The 21,737-nt window shown below is 38.2% G+C and overlaps 1 protein-coding gene across 1 annotated transcript in view; it reads left to right on the plus strand.

Annotated features, from left to right (window-relative positions):
• The window catches only part of LOC124167367 (neuronal calcium sensor 2), a 685,552-nt gene that overhangs the window by 187,962 nt on the left and 475,853 nt on the right, over positions 1-21,737 (plus strand). Inside the window, exon 4 of the mRNA XM_046545408.1 lies at positions 6,941-7,036. Within this exon, the coding sequence (XP_046401364.1) occupies positions 6,941-7,036 (96 nt within the window). The remainder of the gene's footprint in view (positions 1-6,940; positions 7,037-21,737) is intronic.

Below are 21,737 nucleotides of genomic sequence, written 5' to 3' on the forward strand. Positions count from 1 at the left end.
TCTTTACTCCGGGTTTTTTTATTGCTGTTGAAAAAAGTGTATTTTATATCGCAATATTATTTTTTAAATTATACGGATAAAACTATTCTCATCTATTTTGTATTTGTAAAGTAATTCGTACATTTTCAAAAAATATATGTAGCCTTATATTGGAGAGGAGATGTAGGTGTGGAACATGCTGGTTCCGTCGATGACTTTTATAGGTCATTTTGTTTGACAGAACGGTAATTACTGTCTACTCACCGGGAAATAATACTTTGCTTCTGATTAGTAAAATAGTGCACGACGAAACTTTCTAAATTGATGAAAATTGTGTAAAAAGTGATGAAAATTACATTAGTGAATTTGTGGATGACGAAACTCCGTGATAAACCTTTTCAATCCACTACAAAAGTTTGGTCAAAATGTGTCTCGTAACGGGATAACCTTCAAACATGTTTTACCTAGATTAAACCCCTCTCGAGAGTTTCGAGTGAAGTCAGGTGTCACGGTCGCAAATTAACTCACCTGCTTTTATCTATTGCATTTGCATGGCGATATACAGAGCCGTCCTATTTTAATTACTTGCAACCATTAGATTGGTGTGTAGCTTTGCAATTATTCGACGGACAAAATCCAGTTTTTCCTAATAGTTCGCTTTGGAATCATCCTATTATTTTTTTTTTAATTTTACGAGTTCATTTCGGGTCGGGACTGCTGTTTCGTATCATCTAGAGATTCCATTCGCCATAATTCACCCGGCCGCTGTCCTCGTGGAGGTGTTTTCACGTGGGCCATCGCGTGCGCAAACCTCCCAGTCGTGACTTCCTCGTGTTTATGGCCTTTATTTAGTTATATTCGTCGCTACCGGTTATTTGTTTTCCCTCCACATCTATCTTATCGCCACGCCTCTTCAATTCCCCAACCATCCCTACTCCCTTATCTCTCCGCGCACTTAACTTAATTGCAATTCTTACTCGCAGGCAGCTGTTAGTCGCAGTGGGGTCGTGTAATCGGGCTTAATGCCTTCTTGAAAGCCATTGGCATTCTTTGAGATTGGAGTTGGAAGATTTTCATTGATATTGCGCCGTTAGGGTTGTGGATTGAAAGAGAGAGGAAGGGTTAAACTGGAAGGAGGCGAGACGATGAAAGCAAGAAAAGTGTTAATAATAAATATTTTTCCCCGGAAAAGGGTTGTGATTTTTGCTTTCCCCAGTCTTCGTTACTAATGACAATAGTTCCGTGAGTTGGCTTTTTTCTTAGGGCATTGATGGCATTCCTTTTGCTTATCCTCTCTTGTATACAGCCTGGTGTGCTCTCAGGTAATTTTTTACCCATTTCAAAGAACGGTTGATATCTGCTCTTATTAATTATTTTTGTCATCTAACATGCGTTGTCCTCAAAGTGTGAAGTATGAATTTACCAATAGTGCTCCGCATATCTTAGGCATACCCTAATCGAAAATAAATGTGTGTGCTCATTCTGGGCATTTAATTTATCATTTATCAAGTATGCCAGTTGAATGCAACACTACTACTACGGTGTAACCATTCTTAATTTCTTCTTTGCGATGCACCTGATTGTAACATTTTTTTGGAGTTCTGGCTATCTTGGTATTCTTTCCTTGTTTAAACGTTTCTGATACGATTTCTGTGTATGTAGTTACTCATTTGCTGTCACCTTTTATCTTATCGTTCTACTTCTAAACATTTCTCACCCGACGTTTCCGATTCGAACTGAAGGTAGACGTGCGGATCCTTTGTCAATTTTAGTCCCTTGGTGGATGAGCTATATACCTCCTCTTATTCCTGTTTAGGCTGCTTTCTCTTCAGCGTTCCGCGAACTGAGTGCCCATATTTTATATTCTTTTTCGTCACATTGCCTTCTTTGAGAATTCCCTGAAGTTCATAGGCATGAAGTTCTGAGAGCAGACCGAATTTTTTACCCTAACGCAGTAGTCTTTCTTTTGGTACCGTGGGAAAAGCCTTCCTAGTTTTTTCTGTCTTTTTGGCACTCATTGAAAGAAAATCATTTTTTCCCAGTGTATATAATAAAAGAATGAAAACAAGCATGTAAAATCTAAAAATATTTTTTTATGTGTTGAATGGAACTTGGTAGATGTTATAGGGGTTGATTATTTCCAGGTATTTATATTTTTAGTAAAAGCTACGAATGGAATTTTTTGCGGACAGTTTCCGTTTGGTTTGTTTGATAATCCTGCATGATTCATGTAGCGTCTTGGCTGTATCAAAATTTTCCACTCCGACTGTCTTTTTATTTTAAAATCTACCTTCCTATACGAATAATGAAAGATTTACGTTTAGCATTAGAAGTTTTTATCGTGTTTTATTAGTAGTTGCAGTGATCGTGAACCCCTTCAAATGGAGGTACCATTTATTTTTACTTGAGCGTTTTTGGTACAAATAATAATTTTTCATGAATATCATTTGATTCTTTAGGATAGCAAAAATTATTTGTTTTCTTGTATTTTTTCATTATTCTCGCATTATTTATTTATTCATGTTAAATAATCAGGAATCCCCGTTTAAACAATAAAATACCAAATTTGTGTGCTACACACCCAGCTTAATATTGAGTTTGGAGAATTTTTATTAACTTTTTAATTCAGTGGTTAAAGGGCGTTATTTGACCGAATTATTTAAAGTCGTTGTAGCAGGTGAAATTTCAAACTTCGATTTTGCGTTTCGTTGGCGGTCCGTTTATCCGATGCCGATCCCATTCATCACAAAGCGGAAGCAGCGACCCCTATCTCGCGGACATCCTGTCTGCTCCAGTTCCTTCGGTCCTCGCTTACGTATCCATCGAGCGACATAGGAGCATGAACTGTGCCGAATGCCCCCTAGTTTTTAGCCTTTTTATCTATTAAGTTTTTACCTCCGAGTCTGTGTCCATTTTATCTGTGTACACTCAGATTTTTCCGTTATTATCTCTCGCTCCAACTTGTTCCCCTTTTAAATTTACTAATTTAACACTAAATTTTTTGTCGATTTTTCGTTAAATGAAGCGTATTTTTAATATTAACTGAAAAGGGCGCAACAACCAAGAAATAGAGGTTGAGAGAGAGAGAGAAAGAGGGGGTTGGAATAAATATTTGTTACCGTGGTATACAAGGAGAAAGGATCGCTTCGGAAAACTCATTGATTTTTACGCAAATTATCCCTACTTGCATTAAATATGATGCGGGATACTTGATTGAGGTAAATCGTTATTGATAATTTATATCAGACTACCAATAGGAAATGTAATCGCTTATTTATGATGCCGAAGCTATCGTAATCATTAGTATGCAATCTTCCTTTTTTGTGGCACTAACGCTAATAGAGTCTACAAGTGGTAATTGTCATTTAAACTGATTTGTGTTCGAACTAATTCTCTTATTTGCATCAGAACGCGGGTATTAAGTCTACGCTCCTTTAGTGCACACACTCTAGAATCCCTAGAGGCACTCATGTATGAATGGTCTAGGGTGATTGTTGTCTCGAACTCTATGAGACGTGACGTAATTCTACGAATGTGACGGCTAATCATATCACCTTGGCGGAAGAAGTGGATGTTAAAAAAGAATTTCATGGAAAACTCCATGAGTAACGATGTGAAAACGGCACCTACTGTTTTGTCTCTGGAAAAGTTTCATATCGAATGAATTATTTGCCCTTGGGATTATAAACACTTGCTGTGGAACTGTTGCTGCCAAGTAACCTTTTGGAAGCTGTTCACTGAGGTAGAAGCTATTCACAAACTATTATCTCTCTAAGCTCCTGGTAATGATTCTCCAATGACATATATTTGGTTGATATCGAGGTAATTGTTAAACCCATTCAGGAGTGACATTTAGACGCCTCCGTTGAGTCGTGATAAATCAGTGTCTTGTGCCAATTAAACCCCTTTGGTTATTTTTTATTTCTGTGATATGAAATCAACGTCCTAAGTACCTTGATCATGGTTAATTCTAAAAGTTATTTTCTACTTTAAGTTTTAAGTATTTCCGTCGCTGTGTCATGTCTATTCAATGGAGGAATCAGGTTTTTATCGCAAATGTTTCACGTTAATTACGGTGGCTTAAGCATTGCTAATTCATTTTTTTTCGCTCTTGAATGTCCACAACATACTGGAAGCTGCAAAATAGTTTCTTACCCATGTATGGTAGTGTCAATTTTTCAGAATAATATTAAATATGATAGATAAGTACACTTAGTTCATTTCGGGATGAATATATTGTCTAAATTCTCTTTTCAAACTCATCAGCATAATTTATCGAAGGCATTTATTGTATCACACCTTCACCCAAATATTCTCTAAGAAATTAATTAATATATTGGCAGATATGGACATTTTTAATTTTCTTATTAGGCTTCTTTCTCTGTATCATGGTATCCCCTATATTCCGTATCATCGGATGCCTTATGTTCCGTATACTTTTATAAATTTCGTTTTTCACATTCTCTTGCGGGTTTCAACTGTAATTGGAGCCCTATTGGAGCGATATTAGTAGTTGTTAAACTAAGAGGATCCAGGGGAAGTGAAACTTTATTGTGAAGGTAGTGTTATTTAATGTGGCTAATTTTTTTGCTACTGCAGGTTTCTTGTTGAAAATTAGTGTGCAGAATTTATTTATCATTGGTTTGAATTATCTGGCTTTATGTAACTTATTTAGGGTTTGGTGTAATACCTAGCATACGTATTATGAACTACGGGTGTCTTGAAATGGAGTCATATTTACTGAAATAGGTCTTTTGATGTCCATGCCGTCGCGACGGCATCGACACGTCGATCACGTATCTTTGCATGCTGCCATGAATGAATTTGTACACTAAAATGGAAATTTCTTTTCTATTTCCATTAGCCTTGTTGGACATTATTCCTACAAATCAATGTTTCATGTTAAAATGCGTTACCTATATAATGCTTTCAGTTTTTTAGACTTCTATTAGTTTTATGGTTTTCCCAAAAATTTTGTTGCGTCAGCATTATTGCTATCTATTAAATATTATTTTGTCAGGTTTTTTTAGGGATATTTGTTCTATGATCCTCTCAATCTGCACCCTTTCACAAATAAAGGAACTTTTTTTCGCGTCTTCCCCTGTCTCACACGTTCGCGGCGTAAAGATAAAAAAAACGAAGTGCACCCCTCTATTTGCTCCCTTCCGTTCGCACACACCGCCACCCACGCCCGCCCCTCATTTTATTTGCCTCGAGTCACTACATACACGTCGCAGGTAGGAAGTTTCGCTGTTTGTGTTTCATTTTTGCCTCGTTCATCCAAGCCTCGACGTAGCTCTTTCCATTGTGCCTCACCGTCATTTTTTCAACGTGAAAACGAAGTGGCATTGAATGAAAAAAATCCGTATGTTTTTTTTTTTAATTCCAGCTGTGTGCAAAATATGGCCCAGCCTCTATGATAATTCCGCCTGATGAACATCGATTACTCAATGTTTACATTCAATTTGGACCAGTTGGATTGGGGAATATTTTCCTGGGTCATGGAGGCACCATATTTGTGTTGTTCAATAAAAACGTGTCTAGACGGTTTGAACCCCATATTTTCGCAAAGGAGGGCTTTCGTATGTTTATTTTAGTTTTGCAAGTTCGATTTTTTATGACTGGTTTAATTAGCATAACTGAATGTGAAAAATTATTAATTCCAGCCATATACAGTCTAAATCATATCCTGCGGTCCTTCTAAAAGGAATTTTAATCGACATCTACGTACTACCCCGCAAGCCGTCTAAAACCGTGTGTGGCGAGGGGTTTAAGGACACTAGCCATCTACATATAAAAAGCAAATGCTCAAATAAAGTCACGACTTGCACTTATTAAAGTCATTTGTGGTTCGGGAGGAAAACGAATTCCCATATTTATCCGTTCGGCAAAATATCTCTCTTAATTTATCGCTTCTTTCGGACCAGGAAATATAGTGGGTCTTTAAGATGATGTTCTCCGTGTCGCTCGTAAAGATATCTATTCTCAATTTTTCAATCAATCTAAGCCTAGCGCGTAGCCGCCGAGTCGCTACCGGTACCAATCCTAATACGTTGAACATCAGGTAACGCTGTTGGTACGCGCGTAGCAGTTTTTGACTAATCGCACAGCTTTCCTTTGTATTTTATAAAGTTCACGGATGAATTCTTTCTGCGCCGGATCCCTTATGCTCGCTGAATATTCAAGATTTGGTCGGACGAGTGCTAAATAGCATCTTTCTTTTACTTTCCCATCCGAAAATCTTCCCTCAATACGCTTGACTAATCCTAGCTTCTTAACTTCGTCAGGGTATGCCGCAATTATTCCTTATATGAGTGCCCCACGAGAGGTTCGAAGTTATCGTAACTCCCAGGTACTTCGTCTGGTACATTTATGTTAATATCATCATCAGCATAAACGTGGTTATAGTTGGACGAACTCCGCATAAAATGTACCGCCGTGCATTTGCTCTGATTAAGTTAAGAGTCCCCACTCTTGGCTCCATAAATGAACGTTGTTTAAATCCGATGATAGAATTTTGTAAGGGATCGAGTATTTTAGCCCATATGTTATCAAGTTATAGTAACTTTTACAATAACACGTGTTCATAGCTCATGCAAATGTAGCTGCTAATATTCTATGAGTACAAATAGGAATATTCATTTTTTTGAGTGCCCCATTTATAAATTGGGCCTTGGAAATTATTTATTTGCATTCCTTGTTATCATGAGTTGTACGTAAGTTTAAAGCATCTATTACAAGCATTATTACGGGATACATGCATATAAGTTTGTAATTTATTATTCATTCATCCGTATCGTAATTATAATTTAAAGTCAGATTTTTTTTATAATGATCTTTAACCTAAATTTATGGTTACATCCCTTGAAGTATTGTACCATATTTTTATCCAGTGTATCATATTTGTTCTATTTAGTAGGTATTATTTATTTTTTAAACATCTTTTCCAATAATTTCTCAGGATCGAGGTTGGAGAAATGCTGCGGGAAACCCTGAGTGTTGACTTCCCAAGAAATGTATCTTCCTGCTTGTTGGACTTCCCACCGTATGTGTCGGGGTAAGTCAAGATTTCGTTGCTCATTTTCTGAAATTACATTTGTATTTTGAATGCTTTTTGAAGGGCAGTAGAAGAACAACAACGGCAGAGTAACATGTTGAGTGATTAGTTGGATGAGGTTTATTCTGATACTCCTTGGAAAGATATCGTTTTTTTATCGTGAAATTATTTTTTTATTTACTCTTGCGCCACTTGATAAATATTTACATACTTAAGTGTGATCGGAGAATTGTGTTCTTATTTGTTACACATTGGAAGTTTTTATCGACACTATTTTACACACATTTATTATCATTCCTGTCCCTCTCCCTAACCCTTAACCAGTGACGTGCAATTCTTGTTACACTACCAGTGACGTGTGGTCTGGGAGACCGCAATAAATCAAAAATTCATAAAATATTGCTACGCCATTTTTATTGTTTTATTTTATTTTATTTTTTTTTGAATGCTTAACTATTTTAAAACTTATATTAAAATTTTTACACTCCCAATACGAAACAATTTGTCATAAAGGGCTAAGGGCTAAAACTGTCATTTATCATAGTTTACATTCTCCATATAATGTAGTCTGCATTGAATTTGAGCCTTATCATGTATGTCCATTCTTATTAATGCGTGAAGGATAACAGTTAGGAAGGATGCCTACAGCATTTTCGTACTCAGTCGCATGCTTAAAATTAAATTCTCCTTGAGCGATTATAATGTTTTTGAAACAATGTTTTACGATCATTTTTCTAAGCTCTATTTTCTAAGCTCTATTCTCAGCTTTTGAAAGGTATTTGAAGTTGGCAGAGCAAGATATCAAATACTATTTTTTCCTTTAAGCAACCCTTGAACTTAAGTTTCTAAGGGAAATGACTCGACAAGGGCATGATGATATATTGGTGATTGAATGTAGTATAAAATTATCATATTTTTTGCAATAAGCAAGGCCTGGGATTTTATAAAATAGAAATATATTTTATCTAATGTTGACTACACTGATTTCGTATTAATTTACAGTAGGAGAGAATGATGGAATTTTTTCTCTTACGTCGTATTCCATGAAATTCTCGTTTCGGACACGAATTTTCCGGGCACTCGTATGCGGGTGCTAGAAGTTGGAGGTTCTGTCGCAAGATGGCAAAAGCGCTCACCATTCGAGCGAGGTTGAATTAAAAGTTCGTGTGGATGGCGTTGGTGTGCTGAGGGTTATGAATGGGCGTGGGGAATCACTCCTGAATATATATTAGACTCGTATGATAGTGGAGGATCCTATGCAAGTTACTCAATCATATGATAACTTCTTAATGACTATCGAATTGTTTTTAAACGTGAGAGCCGTGGCGGTTGTCAAATTGCTACCTTTTTGCTTTGATGTGCCTTGCTTATTTCTTATATTTTCCCAATTCAGTGATTATCAGAGCATGTTCTTTTAAGTTTTAATACTCGTGGTAACTTAAATTCCGTTACCATAATCTTCTTTTGGCCCGGTATGCTTTCTACTGAGTATCATTTTCAGTCAGCGAACCATTAATGAATTTAATTCTGTGACAATTAATGATTTAATTAATTTAATAATGATATAATTGAAGTGACTCCTTTAATATCAAATGAGATATATTTGTAGCGTAATGGTGTTGCTAAGGCAAATGGAAAATTCCACCTTGGGGCGTATAAATGGTTTGAACAATCATTGTGTTTGCTAACCTTACCGGTGCACTTATACTCAACACGCAACATTATATATTCTTAAGTTCTATTCTGGTTATATTACTGGTATTGTGTATCACAGAAAGCGTTGCTATGGTATCCCTATTATGTTTGCATCATATTCAGAATTTACATTGATTCGACTCTTGAGTAACTTTTTGAAGCTGTTTCAATGATATTTTTCACTGGCGTTATTTTAGTTGGATTTAACTAATTTTATCTAAAAACCTCTCTTATTAAATGATAAAAAAATCATCTAGCAGTGGCGTAAATTAAATTACTTGTAATTGCTATATTTTTTACAAATATGTACAACACTAGCTAATTCGCAAGTTGATCGCTTTCAGTTTGTTATTTTCGAATAATTTCTCTAATCCTACTTTTATTATAAAAGGGCTCGCATCGATCGAAATAAATATTTTAATGATTTTTTTTACAGTTTTGGTTACTTCAATTCATGAAAATTGGTTCATTTTTTCGGATTTTCGCTGGAATATATCACAAGGAGTTGTTGAGGATAGCGTTGCTGAAAGTCAATTTAGTTCCGCATGCGATCAGTTCGATCGACAGTGAGGCAAATGCGGGCTTTTTCTTGCGTGAAAAAAATTTCAAAAACGGCCCTCTTCTCCTGCGAGTGGCAACTGCGCATGCGCAGAAGGAGCGAGGGGCTCTCTTCATCTCCAAGTTTCAGGATTCGCCGCCAGATGCCGACGGCGTTCATTTCGCTGTCCCTTGGCATCCCCAAAGAATCCATCGCCCTTGAAAATAGCCGGGATTCTCTCCTCCGATCCTCCCTCAACCTTATTTCCCTGTCAGCTTTTCCTGACGCGCGGAAAAAAAAGATTCCACCCCAAGCACTTTGCGACTGTTTCCTGACCTATTCACCCTTCTTTCTATCCCTCCTTGTTTTTTTCTCCCTGTGGTGATAAATAATTCAAGACTTCACCTACTAAAGATTCTGTTGATGGAGTGCGAGCGATGTGTTGGACAATGTTTGCCTTTTTTGTGTAGACAGAATTAAGTAAGTGAGATATTTACCTCTGTAGCATATGTTAGCAAGAATGGTATTGCTCGAAGCACTTGGTCGTATGCCTTTCTCGTGTTTTGCTGACACCTTTTGGGTTATAGCTCCTTTAATGAATTCCTAATCGTTGCAAGAATTTATGATGTCGGGAATTCGTTCACTTTGGCCCGATAGTTAGATACTTTAACTTATTACTATGAGTTATGGGTATGATTTCAGTTCCGCAGTAGGTAGTACTCAGCTACGTTACCAGCCTTGATGCTGCTATCGATGAAACATCACCCGATGTTGCTGCAGTGTAATATAAAGTATTTTAGCGTTGATAATCATCTCTTCTTTCAATTATTGTCATTAGCTTCGTAGTTGCTGCTTAAAATCGTAATTGAATTTAAAACAGTTTTGTAGTTCTGTTCGTAATGTATATGCATATATATATATATATATATAATATATATATATATATGAATTGTATTTTCTATGATGAATATTTTAATGGTTATTTGGCATAAGGATTGTATTTTCATCTGATTTTTGCTTGAGGCTGCTGCTTCATATCGTAATCCTGAATTGGATTATCTTGAATCACCGACGATGTTGAATATGCATTTTCGTAATCTCAGTATTCTTAATATATAAGCTAGCCACGAGGTCATATTATACTTATCATGTACCGCTCGTTCGCTCGTATAATTCATTATTTTCGGTGCTTTATTTAAAAAGTTATTGGAAACAATTTTCAACGTTTCATTAGATGTTATCGATGGTTCTACTCTCATATATATACTCCGAGAACTCTAATTTTATACCATAAGTACCGATTGTTAGATAAATTTTTTAGCGTAGTTGTACACAACTTAACCCCATAAATGATGTGTTCCTGTGAGAAGTCATAGGAAATAGTGGACAACTCTGTTAAGTAATCGAAGTTTTTGCGAAGAGGCAAATGGGAGGGTCGTGTTTGGACTCTCCTGCTGCTTGACAATTCATTAATTCTGTTCTCATGGACCAAGTCATTCGAAACTTTAATTAAATTTCAAAAACCTTTGGCTCCACGACCCTTGTCTCGGTGGGTTTTCCTCGCTTTCCCCCACCCTTTCTTCTTCCCACCCCACAGTCACTGGAATAATTGAGCGCATTTCTCGTGAAACTTCTCCTTCGGTGTCCTTCCTCTCCCTCAAGCCTCATCAATCTCGCGGATTCTTCGAAGTAACCCCCGCACTACAAACTCTGGTGCCACGAGATGGAGATTGCGCATTCCGTTTACAAATTTGTCGCTCTTCGTAATGGCAGTCAGCTCACGTATGGCACTCGGCACTATCGTGAGTTTAACGACCGCCACCTTGTGGTATAGTGCTCAGGAAATTACGACAAAACTACCGTTAATGCCTACGTACAAGGTGCTCCATGTTAGTCGGAAGTTTTGTCCGGCGTAACTTGAATGATTGAAACTAGAGTAAGACTTCACCGGGGGCATGAATTACTCTGTTTAATTCATAGCTTAACCGTTTACTCTCGTCGTTCTTGAATGCTGTTATGTAAATAACAATTGGCTTTCTCAGTGCCGAGATTTTCCATGTTACAAGGGCGAAAGAGTCTTTGTTTCATCATTGGTGTTCTAGGCATTCTAGTGGATGAAGCGGAGCGTTTTTAAGTAAGAGTGTAATTAGTATACTCTGTACAGCGCCCACCGCTCCGGTTGTTTTCGCATGAATCGTCAGATGCTCTGGGCGCCATTGCAATACAGTTGGAATATCTTGTGTATCTTTCGTGCCTATATTCATTTTGTGTATATTTCAGCTCCTATATGTTTCGTGATCATATTCCACGGGAAAGTTTGTACCAGGAGAGGATATTTACGTACGAATATACACGTTTGCATATTTTGTGTTGGACGTTTGTTTGGTTGGAAAATGGTTTTGTGAAATTGTCATCCATTCCCCGGAAGTTCCACCATTCAAATGTATGAAATCTGTAACAAAATAACAATATGCAATAAATTTATGTGTAATAAATCCGTGCTGCAGTAGATTAACTCAGGTTTTCATCTAATCCTTTCAATGGTAAAAATGCGCACTCATTTTTCTTATATGCTAGGGGTGGATTTTAACTACTGCTTTTCATTATTTCTCGCTACGAAAAGTCTTCAACTACACATTTTTTAAATTTCTTAACATGGTGTTTGACCAAAAGAGTAAATAGTTACTGAATTTTCTTATTTTATGTTTTATCAGTAAGTTAGTATGACATGACGAGTTAAGAGATTAGTGGAAGCGTAAGATTTTATCGTATATAATAATTAAGGGACTTGATGTTGACAAACAATATATAAAATAAATTATTAGCATGGAAAAGCAACAAAAATATATAAATTTTGGTATGCGACTCTCTACTCCTAGCACTTTATACATTGATTACCCATTGCCTTTTAATTAAGTACCTTCTAATTGGATACTGTTGTCGCGGTTTCACATTATATGAGATTCTTTATTTTGAGTGTATTATGGTTCATGGCTGTTCATAACACTATTCAACTACCTCTTTGCATCCAACCTGATTGAAGTTGGGAAGTCGCACCGTACATGGGCTCCCTCCCTCTAACCGCCCTCCTGGTGAAATATTGAACCGGAATGGGTAATTCCCGTGAGGCACGTTGGCCCAGGATTATGGGCGGCGGCGTCTGGCTGACGTGTGTTGTGCAGTGAAATTGATGTTTTTTGTTCGGGTGCTGTGTGCTGTCTCATGGTTGGTCGCTTTCGTGACATACAAAGGAAAGTTGCAAGTGGACGGGGTCGATATTTATTGCTTGTGAATCTTCAGGCGTGCGAAGGAATCGTAATGGTTGAGATTCTGTGGAATCACCGAATGAAATCAGTACGTAATCATCTCACCTGTTTGTCTTTCTTCACCAATCTTTTGCTCCCATTTCTTTTGCTTCTTATCAGGAAAACGTGGGAATTAGATTTAGTTCTCCTTTACCGTGCCGCGTTCAAAAATACGGCGAGTAGTTAAATAAAATTCAGTGTAATTTTTCTTTCGAAAAAGATTTTTTATAGACTTATGTAATAAAATGTGTCAAAGGAAGTTATAATTTTGCATTATATACCGTAATTAATCCTGATATTCAACAATTTACAAGCATAAAATGTGCTTAGTTACGCCGTTACAACTTTCCGTCGCGCAACACAATTGCGATTTAAAATCATACCGGAACTTTTAGAGCTTGTTAGCATGTGTGTGATTCACATAATTTTTCTATGCTAGAATAACATTATCAAGTCGTCTCTATGATGGAATCCATTGTCTTCCACTTTCGAGGATCCCTTCCTGGTTATGCTGAGTTCGTAAAATTCTAATTTCACCGTACTTTTACTTACGGAGACATACCTTAAAAACATCATATACGGTCCTTTGCATGTAGTTTTAAAAATATGAAATGCTGTGTTTAAAACTAACGCAATGTAATAAGGAATAAAATTATTTCCACTACTTTTTACGCACTTATCCTGGATTTCCTTTGGATTGATGCTTAATTACTCTTACATTTTTCATCGTTAATTTTCCCCCGTATTTACAATACCTTAAAATTGTTTCATCCTCATTTTTCTTTTCATTTCCCGGAATCAGTTCTGTATTTGTAATGAGTCAGGCAAAAAAAAACAACATTGAATTATCAATGAAATTACGTTTTCTCTAGTTCAAAGAGGCTTTAAGCTCCCTGCGTTATTTGCGCTATTTTGCCCGAGCGCGCGACGTCTGAGCTGTTAACGAGATCGTGCATAAATTTTCCTTTTCTCAATCGTAATAGAGTCTTTTCCATCCTTTTAATGTGTAAAATCTATATTTGAAGTAAGAGGATTCATAAGGAAAATAATCTCTCTCATCATCTGGTAATGTCTGCATCTATTTTTCTGAAAGTGTCGTCGCTTCTACTTTAGAATCCTGTCACGGATTATTTTTTGCGACCGCTGTATCATATCGCGGTAACAGATGTCTTTCACCATTGTTCTTTGGGGAAGAAATTTAATCTTTTTCCATTATGACCCTTGAACGCGCATGGCGATGCAAATTCTCTTGCCGCTATCCCTCCCACTTAATTTGGTTCCCTCCCGGACTTTCTCTTTATTTGTTTAGTCACCAAACCATCAGAGTTCTCGAATTCCTTCGTTTTCACTAAGAGTCACATTTGTATCCTCTCATCCTAGCGACATGATTATTTAGCTTTATTTATGTCGTTGGTATAGTGTGGAAATTCCATGTAAACGATGTAGTGTCATTACTTTTTACTTGATGCATGGAATGAAGATGAAATTGGACAATATAATTTGTAGTCCAAAGTCATTTTAAGTTCTGTGTGTACATTTTATGTGATAAGTTGTTGAATAATTCAATATTAATAAATCATGTAAATTTTGAAATAATGAATAACTTTGACTAGAAGTGGAGTTACTAAAATCATTGTAAATATAACTTCATTCATATTGCTAAAATATATATTTTTTTAAGTTACTTGATTGCACCGTAGAACTAGCGCCTTCCTACTGATGTGTCACGGCGAAACAATGGGTGGGCAAATTTGTGCAATTTTTCGGGTAGTAGAAAATTGGAAAAAAATCTTCCACCATATTTAGATGAAAGTTATCATATCGGTGCTAAATTCATAGTCTCGGTCCTCAATCGTGATGTATGAATAGGGAAGTGTTAAAATATATCGCAATAAAGGTTTCGCTTCATTTCGGAAATGGGACTGTGTGAGGGAAGTAGGCACTTTTTGCTCCGACGAATTACGTTATAGTAAAATTGTTTTCTGTTAATTTGTGTGCAATTCCTTAGAATAAGTGATCAGTTAAAAGTGCCACAACTGTAGTTAATCTAATTAACTTCTTTTATGTTGTATTCGTATATCAATTAATGGCAAAGTTTTTTTTAAGCCGTTTAAATATTAAATCAAGTAAATACATACCGTAAACGAACTAGGAATATAGTTTGTGAAAATTATGATTTTTCAACTAATGAATGAAATGGAAAATATGGATCTGGTGATGCACCTAGTGGTATATCTACCTAGCATTCTGAAGAATCGGTTTCGAATCTCGGTCAGGGCATTGATGTTTCTTTTTAGATTAATGTCCTCCTTCTTAACACATTTCGGATTTTAAGGGATACTCCTGTGGTAGTCGTCAGTTAGGGAAAGGAAGTGGGAGAAAGTGTGCGGAGGAATGGCATTGCGAAAGGTGCAGGACTCTGTATAACACAAAGGAGAAAGAGAGAGAAAGGGAAGGGAGTAGCGGGAGATGAATGAGACAAAAGGTTTGAATAGCAACCGTGGGGGGTGGAGAGGCTTCGTTATTGTGTGCACGTCGGCAGTGAAAAGGGGGCTGGCATGGCTGCTGCTGGGCGGGGAAAGGTGTGTGTTCGGGAAAGAGCAGAGAAAGGCGAAGCATGTGTGTGTGTGTTTTGTGTTTGTGGTGGTATGTATGGTGGGGGGAAGAAAAGGGACCCCCCTCTCTATCTCGTATTTATTTTGTCGACGTGGTGGAGAGAGGAGAGGAGTGTAGGTCCCTCACGTGTCCGCGTTCTCACGGCCTTTTCATCTTAGCGCGCGGGTGGCCTCCGGAGTGGGGGATTATTCCCACATTCGCCTCTTCCCTCAAGGCACTCGCAATGCCACCGTAGAGAGTAGCAGCTTCGGCTATGCTTTTCTTCTCCCTCCCTGCAGTAACTACGCTAACTCGCGCACATCCATGCGCGTTGCAAAATGCGAAGTAAAAAAGATTACGTTTCCATTTCATGTTCCGGGGCGCCTGTATTTGCTCTTGCCGTTTCGGTGAGTTTGGTCGCTCTATCCCCTCTCCCAGCGTTTATTCCCGCTTCTTTCCCTGTGGAATACCGATATCAGTCATCGTTACGTCCTCGTCTGCGTCCTCATCCTCTGTGCCTTATCTTTTCTGTTTACCGTCACTCTTAGTTTTTTGCCAGTTTTGCCACTATCATTTGTCCATGTAACCAAATTAAATAAACTAAACGGACTAATTTAATTTAAACCTATTATATAAATGACAAACACTGAGTAATGATAGTAATAAATATGATTCTGGTTTTCAAATAATGCGTTTTGAGATGATGTAATTTATTTTTAACATTGGTAAAATGCATTGGACGTAGACAGCGACTTCTAAAACGACCTTTAACTTTTAAATTTTGCTCTTAATAGGATTGGCTTAGCGGCTAGTAAAATAGGAGTAGCTGCTCGAGAATACCTAGTGTAGGATTTGCATGACAAATACCATTCTACCTATCAACACTAGTCAAGATTGGACATTCAAAATGTGCAGGTATGGAAATTGTGGGTTGTGTTTAAATTAGATGCCGGCTATACTTTCCTGACAAGCATTCAAAATATAGGTTATACTCCTCCTTACGACAGTATCCGCGAGAGACAGAGCCATCAGTGATAGCTGCTTTTGAAAACCTCGCCTAGAGAGAATGATTTATGAATTTCACCCCACGAAAACCGTCTATGTAAGATCCCTCGTCCGTCTTTCCTCTGCCATCGCGTGAGCCATAGCTCTATGCTAATGATGCATTGAGGCGTACGACATGAATTACACATTCTCATCATCTGAGCCGCCTTGAATATATAGCACCTACCTTATCTCGTAAGTGCTGCGGGACGTCTATCTATCTAGGAAGAAATTAAAAGCTCTTCAAACCTTCTGCAGCCCCGTTAATTCACTATTGTTTGTCTCAAGGATGATTAATCCTCCATAATTTTACATAATAAGTCTAATTCATGTAATTTCAAAAAACCGCGATTATATATTTATCGTATTCAGGTGATTTTATTCCGTAATTAATTTCAAATAGGGCAATGGTGAGGAATATATCCGAACCATTTTTTGTGGAAGAAATTGTACCGGTTTGGCTTTTTGAATCCCATTCTGTCTAAAAATGCGTGCGTATTCCTATGTGACTGTTAATGCGATCTGTTTTTCATTTTTCTGCTGTTTTGATCGAATCCTTTACTTGGAGACAACAATATGTTTCATTCTTCTTTGGCAAATACTAAGGGAGACTTCGAATCAATTTATTATTCCGCTGGACGGGAGAACTTGTTCGTAAAAATTATTCGTTGCACCTTGACATGTCAAGGTGTGGGAAATCTCTCTTGAGCAAGGCATGAATACCCGGTGCTTTTGATCCACTACGATCTTCTAATACGGAAACAAATCGTTCCTCTTTCTGCTGCCACTTCACGTGAATGCTCGAGACGTGTGGAAGAATACGATCGGCGCACATTTATCCCATCTGCTGTACCTACATCTCTAGGTACTGCGGTGGTCGTATCTAGACTGTGTTGCCTTGCATCTTAGTTACGTCTATCAGTTATAAAGACTTTTTTATCTTTTAAGTGTTAAATATGGCTATGATTAATATCTCTCCCTTTGTAGGTGTACTGTACATGTAAAGATGAAGCCTCATGGATAGAATTTCCACTTATGAAATTATTTTATTCAAATTGAATTGAACAAGAAATATACTTCCTTTTTCTTGATCACCTTATATATTTTATTGTTGCGAAGTGTCGGTCCACAAATTTTCTGGGGATGGCATTAACGGATTGGTATCTAATTCATTGGAAACTATTTCGTCACACAATTCCTTTAACTTTTGCTGGTAAAGGTCCCTGAACGTTTTCTGTTAATTGTCATCTCATATTTATTTTTTATGGACATGTTGGGTTACTTTGATGCATATTGTACCTGCGATGTTCAACTTCTTAGTTTCGTGATGAAAAAAGCGATTAATGGCAAATAATCTTGGATAAGGCATTTTAGAAACTCACAATGGATTTTATTAGGCATTTTTTCGTAATTATGATATCTTTGATGTTTTGCCTTTCTAAAGCCCGTGCTTTGCAGTGAATTTTCTGAATAGCACTCTCAGTAAATTGGATTTAAATGTCGCTTCGCTGTAGCTGTTGAATTTTTGCTTGCCTTCTTATAAATTTTTTTACGTGTGTATTTTTCATTTTTGTTTTCCAGAACAACGCATAACTTTTGCTAAAAATTCTTGCCGGAATAATCTTATTTTGCCTCTTTTTTCTTATTTTGTGTTAAGCTTTTAGAGATGTCGTTCGATAGCTTGAAACGCATGTTTTTGTTCACTCTAAGTGCCATTGGGGATTGGACGGTGCGAGTCGCTTTTTCGACGAGCATTGAATTTCTTAACGGAAATTACCCATGCCGCTGCTCCTAGTTCCGTGTTCCCGTCACTGTCGTCGCGGTGCCCCACCTTTAAGGCTGGTCCTCTGAAGTTTTCACGTTCCCTCGAACCGCACGTCACTCGAAAGGGGAGGGGAGGTGTATCCGTTCGAGCCGCCAGACTCGCCTTTATTTTATACATGTGTCACGTCACACTGCCGTGACCCCATCATTTGTTGCCCACTCACACTGTTGCCCGCAGACACCGTTCGTTCCCGCCTCATTTCTTTTTTTTTACCCCCCTTCCGCTCTTAGCGAGACCAGTACATCCAAAAGTGTTTGTCTCCTTGCATGTGCCTGGGGAAATACGCAAGCCGTTCTGGCCTTTCGAGGTGGGTGGCCAGTCTCACCTCCCCAGACCCAGGGCATTCATTACCCTCGGTTTCTACCGCCGGCGGAGACCTCATGCAAACCTCTTCACTCCTTTCCGCTTCGCCCTGCCCTATCCACCTTCGTGGAAAGACGCCGTTTTGTTTCTCCCATTGATTCCTTTTTTTTTGGCGGAGCTTTGCCGTCGGTCGAATTTTGCGTTGCGGGTCGACCGAGCTTGCGTTGTGTGTGCTTTTTTTCTCCCCGGTGATTTCTCTTTGTTTCTCGCCCCGCACCTTTTATTTTCAGAGCCCTAAGGGTCTTTTTCTCTCCCTCCTCGGCTGGATCTATTGCCACCCCGATATACGACGTGTCCCTTGCTGCATCCGTGGCTTTTGAAAGAGCTGTGGGAGAGGGGCAGGAAACAAGGGATAGGCTTTCGAAAATTCACCGTGTTCACTGCATTTGCGGGATTAAATTTTTGAGAATGGAGTCGCTTGGCCATTAATTATTTCCTACATAAGCTTTTATCTATGTTTTTCGCTTTATTCGAGACTTTCCGTTGACTTCCTTCGAAAAATACTTCTTTAAATTTGCTTTATGATTCCTTAGAAAATGCTTCCTTCACATTCCGCGACCATAAGGTGCTATTTAGATTTTTTGCCATGTCGTGTTAAAATGTCTTGCTTCTATTATTATATATTTCTAAAATGATTTTAGTGAATTGGTACGTTTATTTATGATCATTTCACGAGCTAATAGTCATTTATTTTTTTATGATTTTCATATGGATTTTGTCTTTGTATCTTCCAAATCCTCGCGTCGAAAACAGTTACTTGAATATTCAATCTTATTCATTGTTAAAAGGCTCGTAGTAGGATATAATCCCATCTAAACTGGCTGAAATCTGAATATCATTCAAATTAATCTATCAATTTCAATTTTATAATTGCTTTTTGATTTGTAGTAAGTAAATCATGAAAGGGAAGTGGGTTGGTGATGTTTTGATCATCTTGTGGCCTGGCGTTCAAATCTTGGTGGTGATTTTTTTTTTAATAAGCTGGATCTATTTGAGCGTTGTGTGCTCGGCCCTCACGGTTAAGTACTCCTGGGATACCTGAAAAAATTCTGATATCAGAGTAATAGTAACTTTTTCCATTTTAATTGATATGTTGTCTTTTTTTTCTGAATCAATTAATGATAAGACTTTTCTAACGATCTAGTCTTTTTTTTCATTTTTGCCTCCTAAAAGTCTAGTCTTAACGAATTCTATGCAGCGTCCTAAAAATTGAATTTTTCTTCCATTAGTGTGTGGTAAATGGCATGCACAATATCGAATGTGGTTGCATATTTGACGAAGCTTTCGAGTTTCGAAAGAAATTGAGTTACTATCACGAGTAAAATCCTTATCTAAATTTCGATTTATTTTCAAGATGTATGTTATACTTGTCTTTGCTCGGCCATTCGGTACAATTTGAGCATTTGTTAGTATTAGTTCTCGCAACTCACATGATGTCCGCATGACTGTTAAAATTTACCTGAATGACTTTTAATTCATACCAAATATTAAAATTTCCCATCAAAATCATCAATTACCTTCATAATTCACCTGATATCATAAACCACTTTATCAGTATACCTGAATGTATCATCGATATCAACTATCAACGGACATGAACTACTTCCCCTATTCAATACTTACATTTAGAATTCATATTGGAACTTTTTTATTCTCCTTTATTCTTACAAATACGTTTTTATTGGAGCGTCCAATGGTTATCCAACGTTACCTGACATCGGTTAGGAAGTTTTATCTTGCAGTGAATTCCGCCAGTGAAATCATTCGACAGCGTGTCACGTACCTAACGGAATCATGCTGATCCCCTCTCGTTCACTATTCACGTCGAGCCTCCAGGAGCGTGTCACTTTGATGGGCTCGCCGACAAAGATGCCGGCTCCACGCAGAGCAACTAACCGCCCCGGGATAAAACGTGACGTAAAGCAGGACTTAGCGGTGGCCGCAGGCTCTCCTGTCCAGCTGGAGATGGGCATAGTAGGAGGTTGGACGTTCCAACTCGCAGTTAATGTCCAGTTTTACCGCAGCTCGGAGCTATGTGGCCCAGCCGGCGTCTCCGGCACAAAAGCCGCCCTGCCGCCGCTTTGTCCCCGGCTGTCCCCGTCATTATGCGGCATTGCCCTCGCGGTGAGAAAGCGCGGGCTCAATTATGTGTGCGAGACTGTGTTTGTACGTACGCTACGTGCCCCTTGCCCGCGGGGGATGTTCGGAGAACCCCATTCGCATGCGTCCTGTCTGCAAGTAGGGAACAGTCTCAGTCGCTGTGTGTGGGAGCCGTGGGGAAAAGCACGGAGGGAGTTGGAAATGGTAAGGTGGTTTCTGCGAGGTAGGCCATCTGCCGAAGGATGTTTGTCCTCGTGAGAGTGGAGTCCAAGGGCTGGCCTGTGGCGAAGCGGTTGAGGCAATTGCGTCCGCTTCGCTTCGTTTGTGGTGTGGGTTTTAAGTGGCAGCAGGGTATGAGTCTGCCGGAACGGGATTGGCGTGGTTAAGGAGGACCACATCACGTCCGCGACCGCTTTCCCGAGGAAAGGAGTTAACAAGTGGGAGCGTTAGTTATTGATCCAGGTAGTGTAGGGAACTTATCAGGAAGTAAGCTTAGTTCTGATTTCCCAAATGCGGCTCTTTTTCATCATTTGTAATCGCCCGTAAATCCAAGTCGCCCATTTTATCCCAGAAATTGTTATCTCTCTTGTTAGGCTGCATTGCAATGCGACATCATGATAAAGCTTTTAAGAAGTAAAGAACAGAGAACTATGTTATGTGTAAGAAGATTCAAGTTATGAAATTTAAGCTTTTGTGTGAACTTAAGGATAGTTTCTTTTCAGGTCTTCCGTGAATTTTATGGTAGGAGTATGAAGGAGTAATACATACTTTCTCTATTGGTGAAGTGCTTTCGTGCCCATCAATGCCCAAAAAATATTCGGGGGTTTCTGAAAACAAATTTCATTGGAAATTCTGGTTAAATGAATGATTGTATGACGTAGTTTCCCCGAATTTTAATTGCTACGTCATTGAGCTACGTTGTCCTTATGCTCTTGTGATATATGTTAGCTCCAAAAGAACGCCTTTTGTTTAATCGAATTGATTTCAACTGACAGTTACTATGCACCCTGATAAATACGCATTTGTAATCAATGTATTCTGAGCACGGGAAATGGGGGTTTATCCTGGAGAGATTCACAGATTTTCTTTCATCTGAAGGTAAATTTGTTTTCAGACGGTAGAAACATATTGTAAGTCATATTGTAATTGATTTTTTTGTTAGATAAGTTAATTTACGTAGGTTTCTGTCGAAAGTATTCTCTTTTATCAATTCATCGTAGATTTTTTTGCCATGGT

The sequence above is a fragment of the Ischnura elegans genome, chromosome 1 (assembly GCF_921293095.1).
Source record: "Ischnura elegans chromosome 1, ioIscEleg1.1, whole genome shotgun sequence".
Classification (NCBI taxonomy): domain Eukaryota; kingdom Metazoa; phylum Arthropoda; class Insecta; order Odonata; family Coenagrionidae; genus Ischnura; species Ischnura elegans.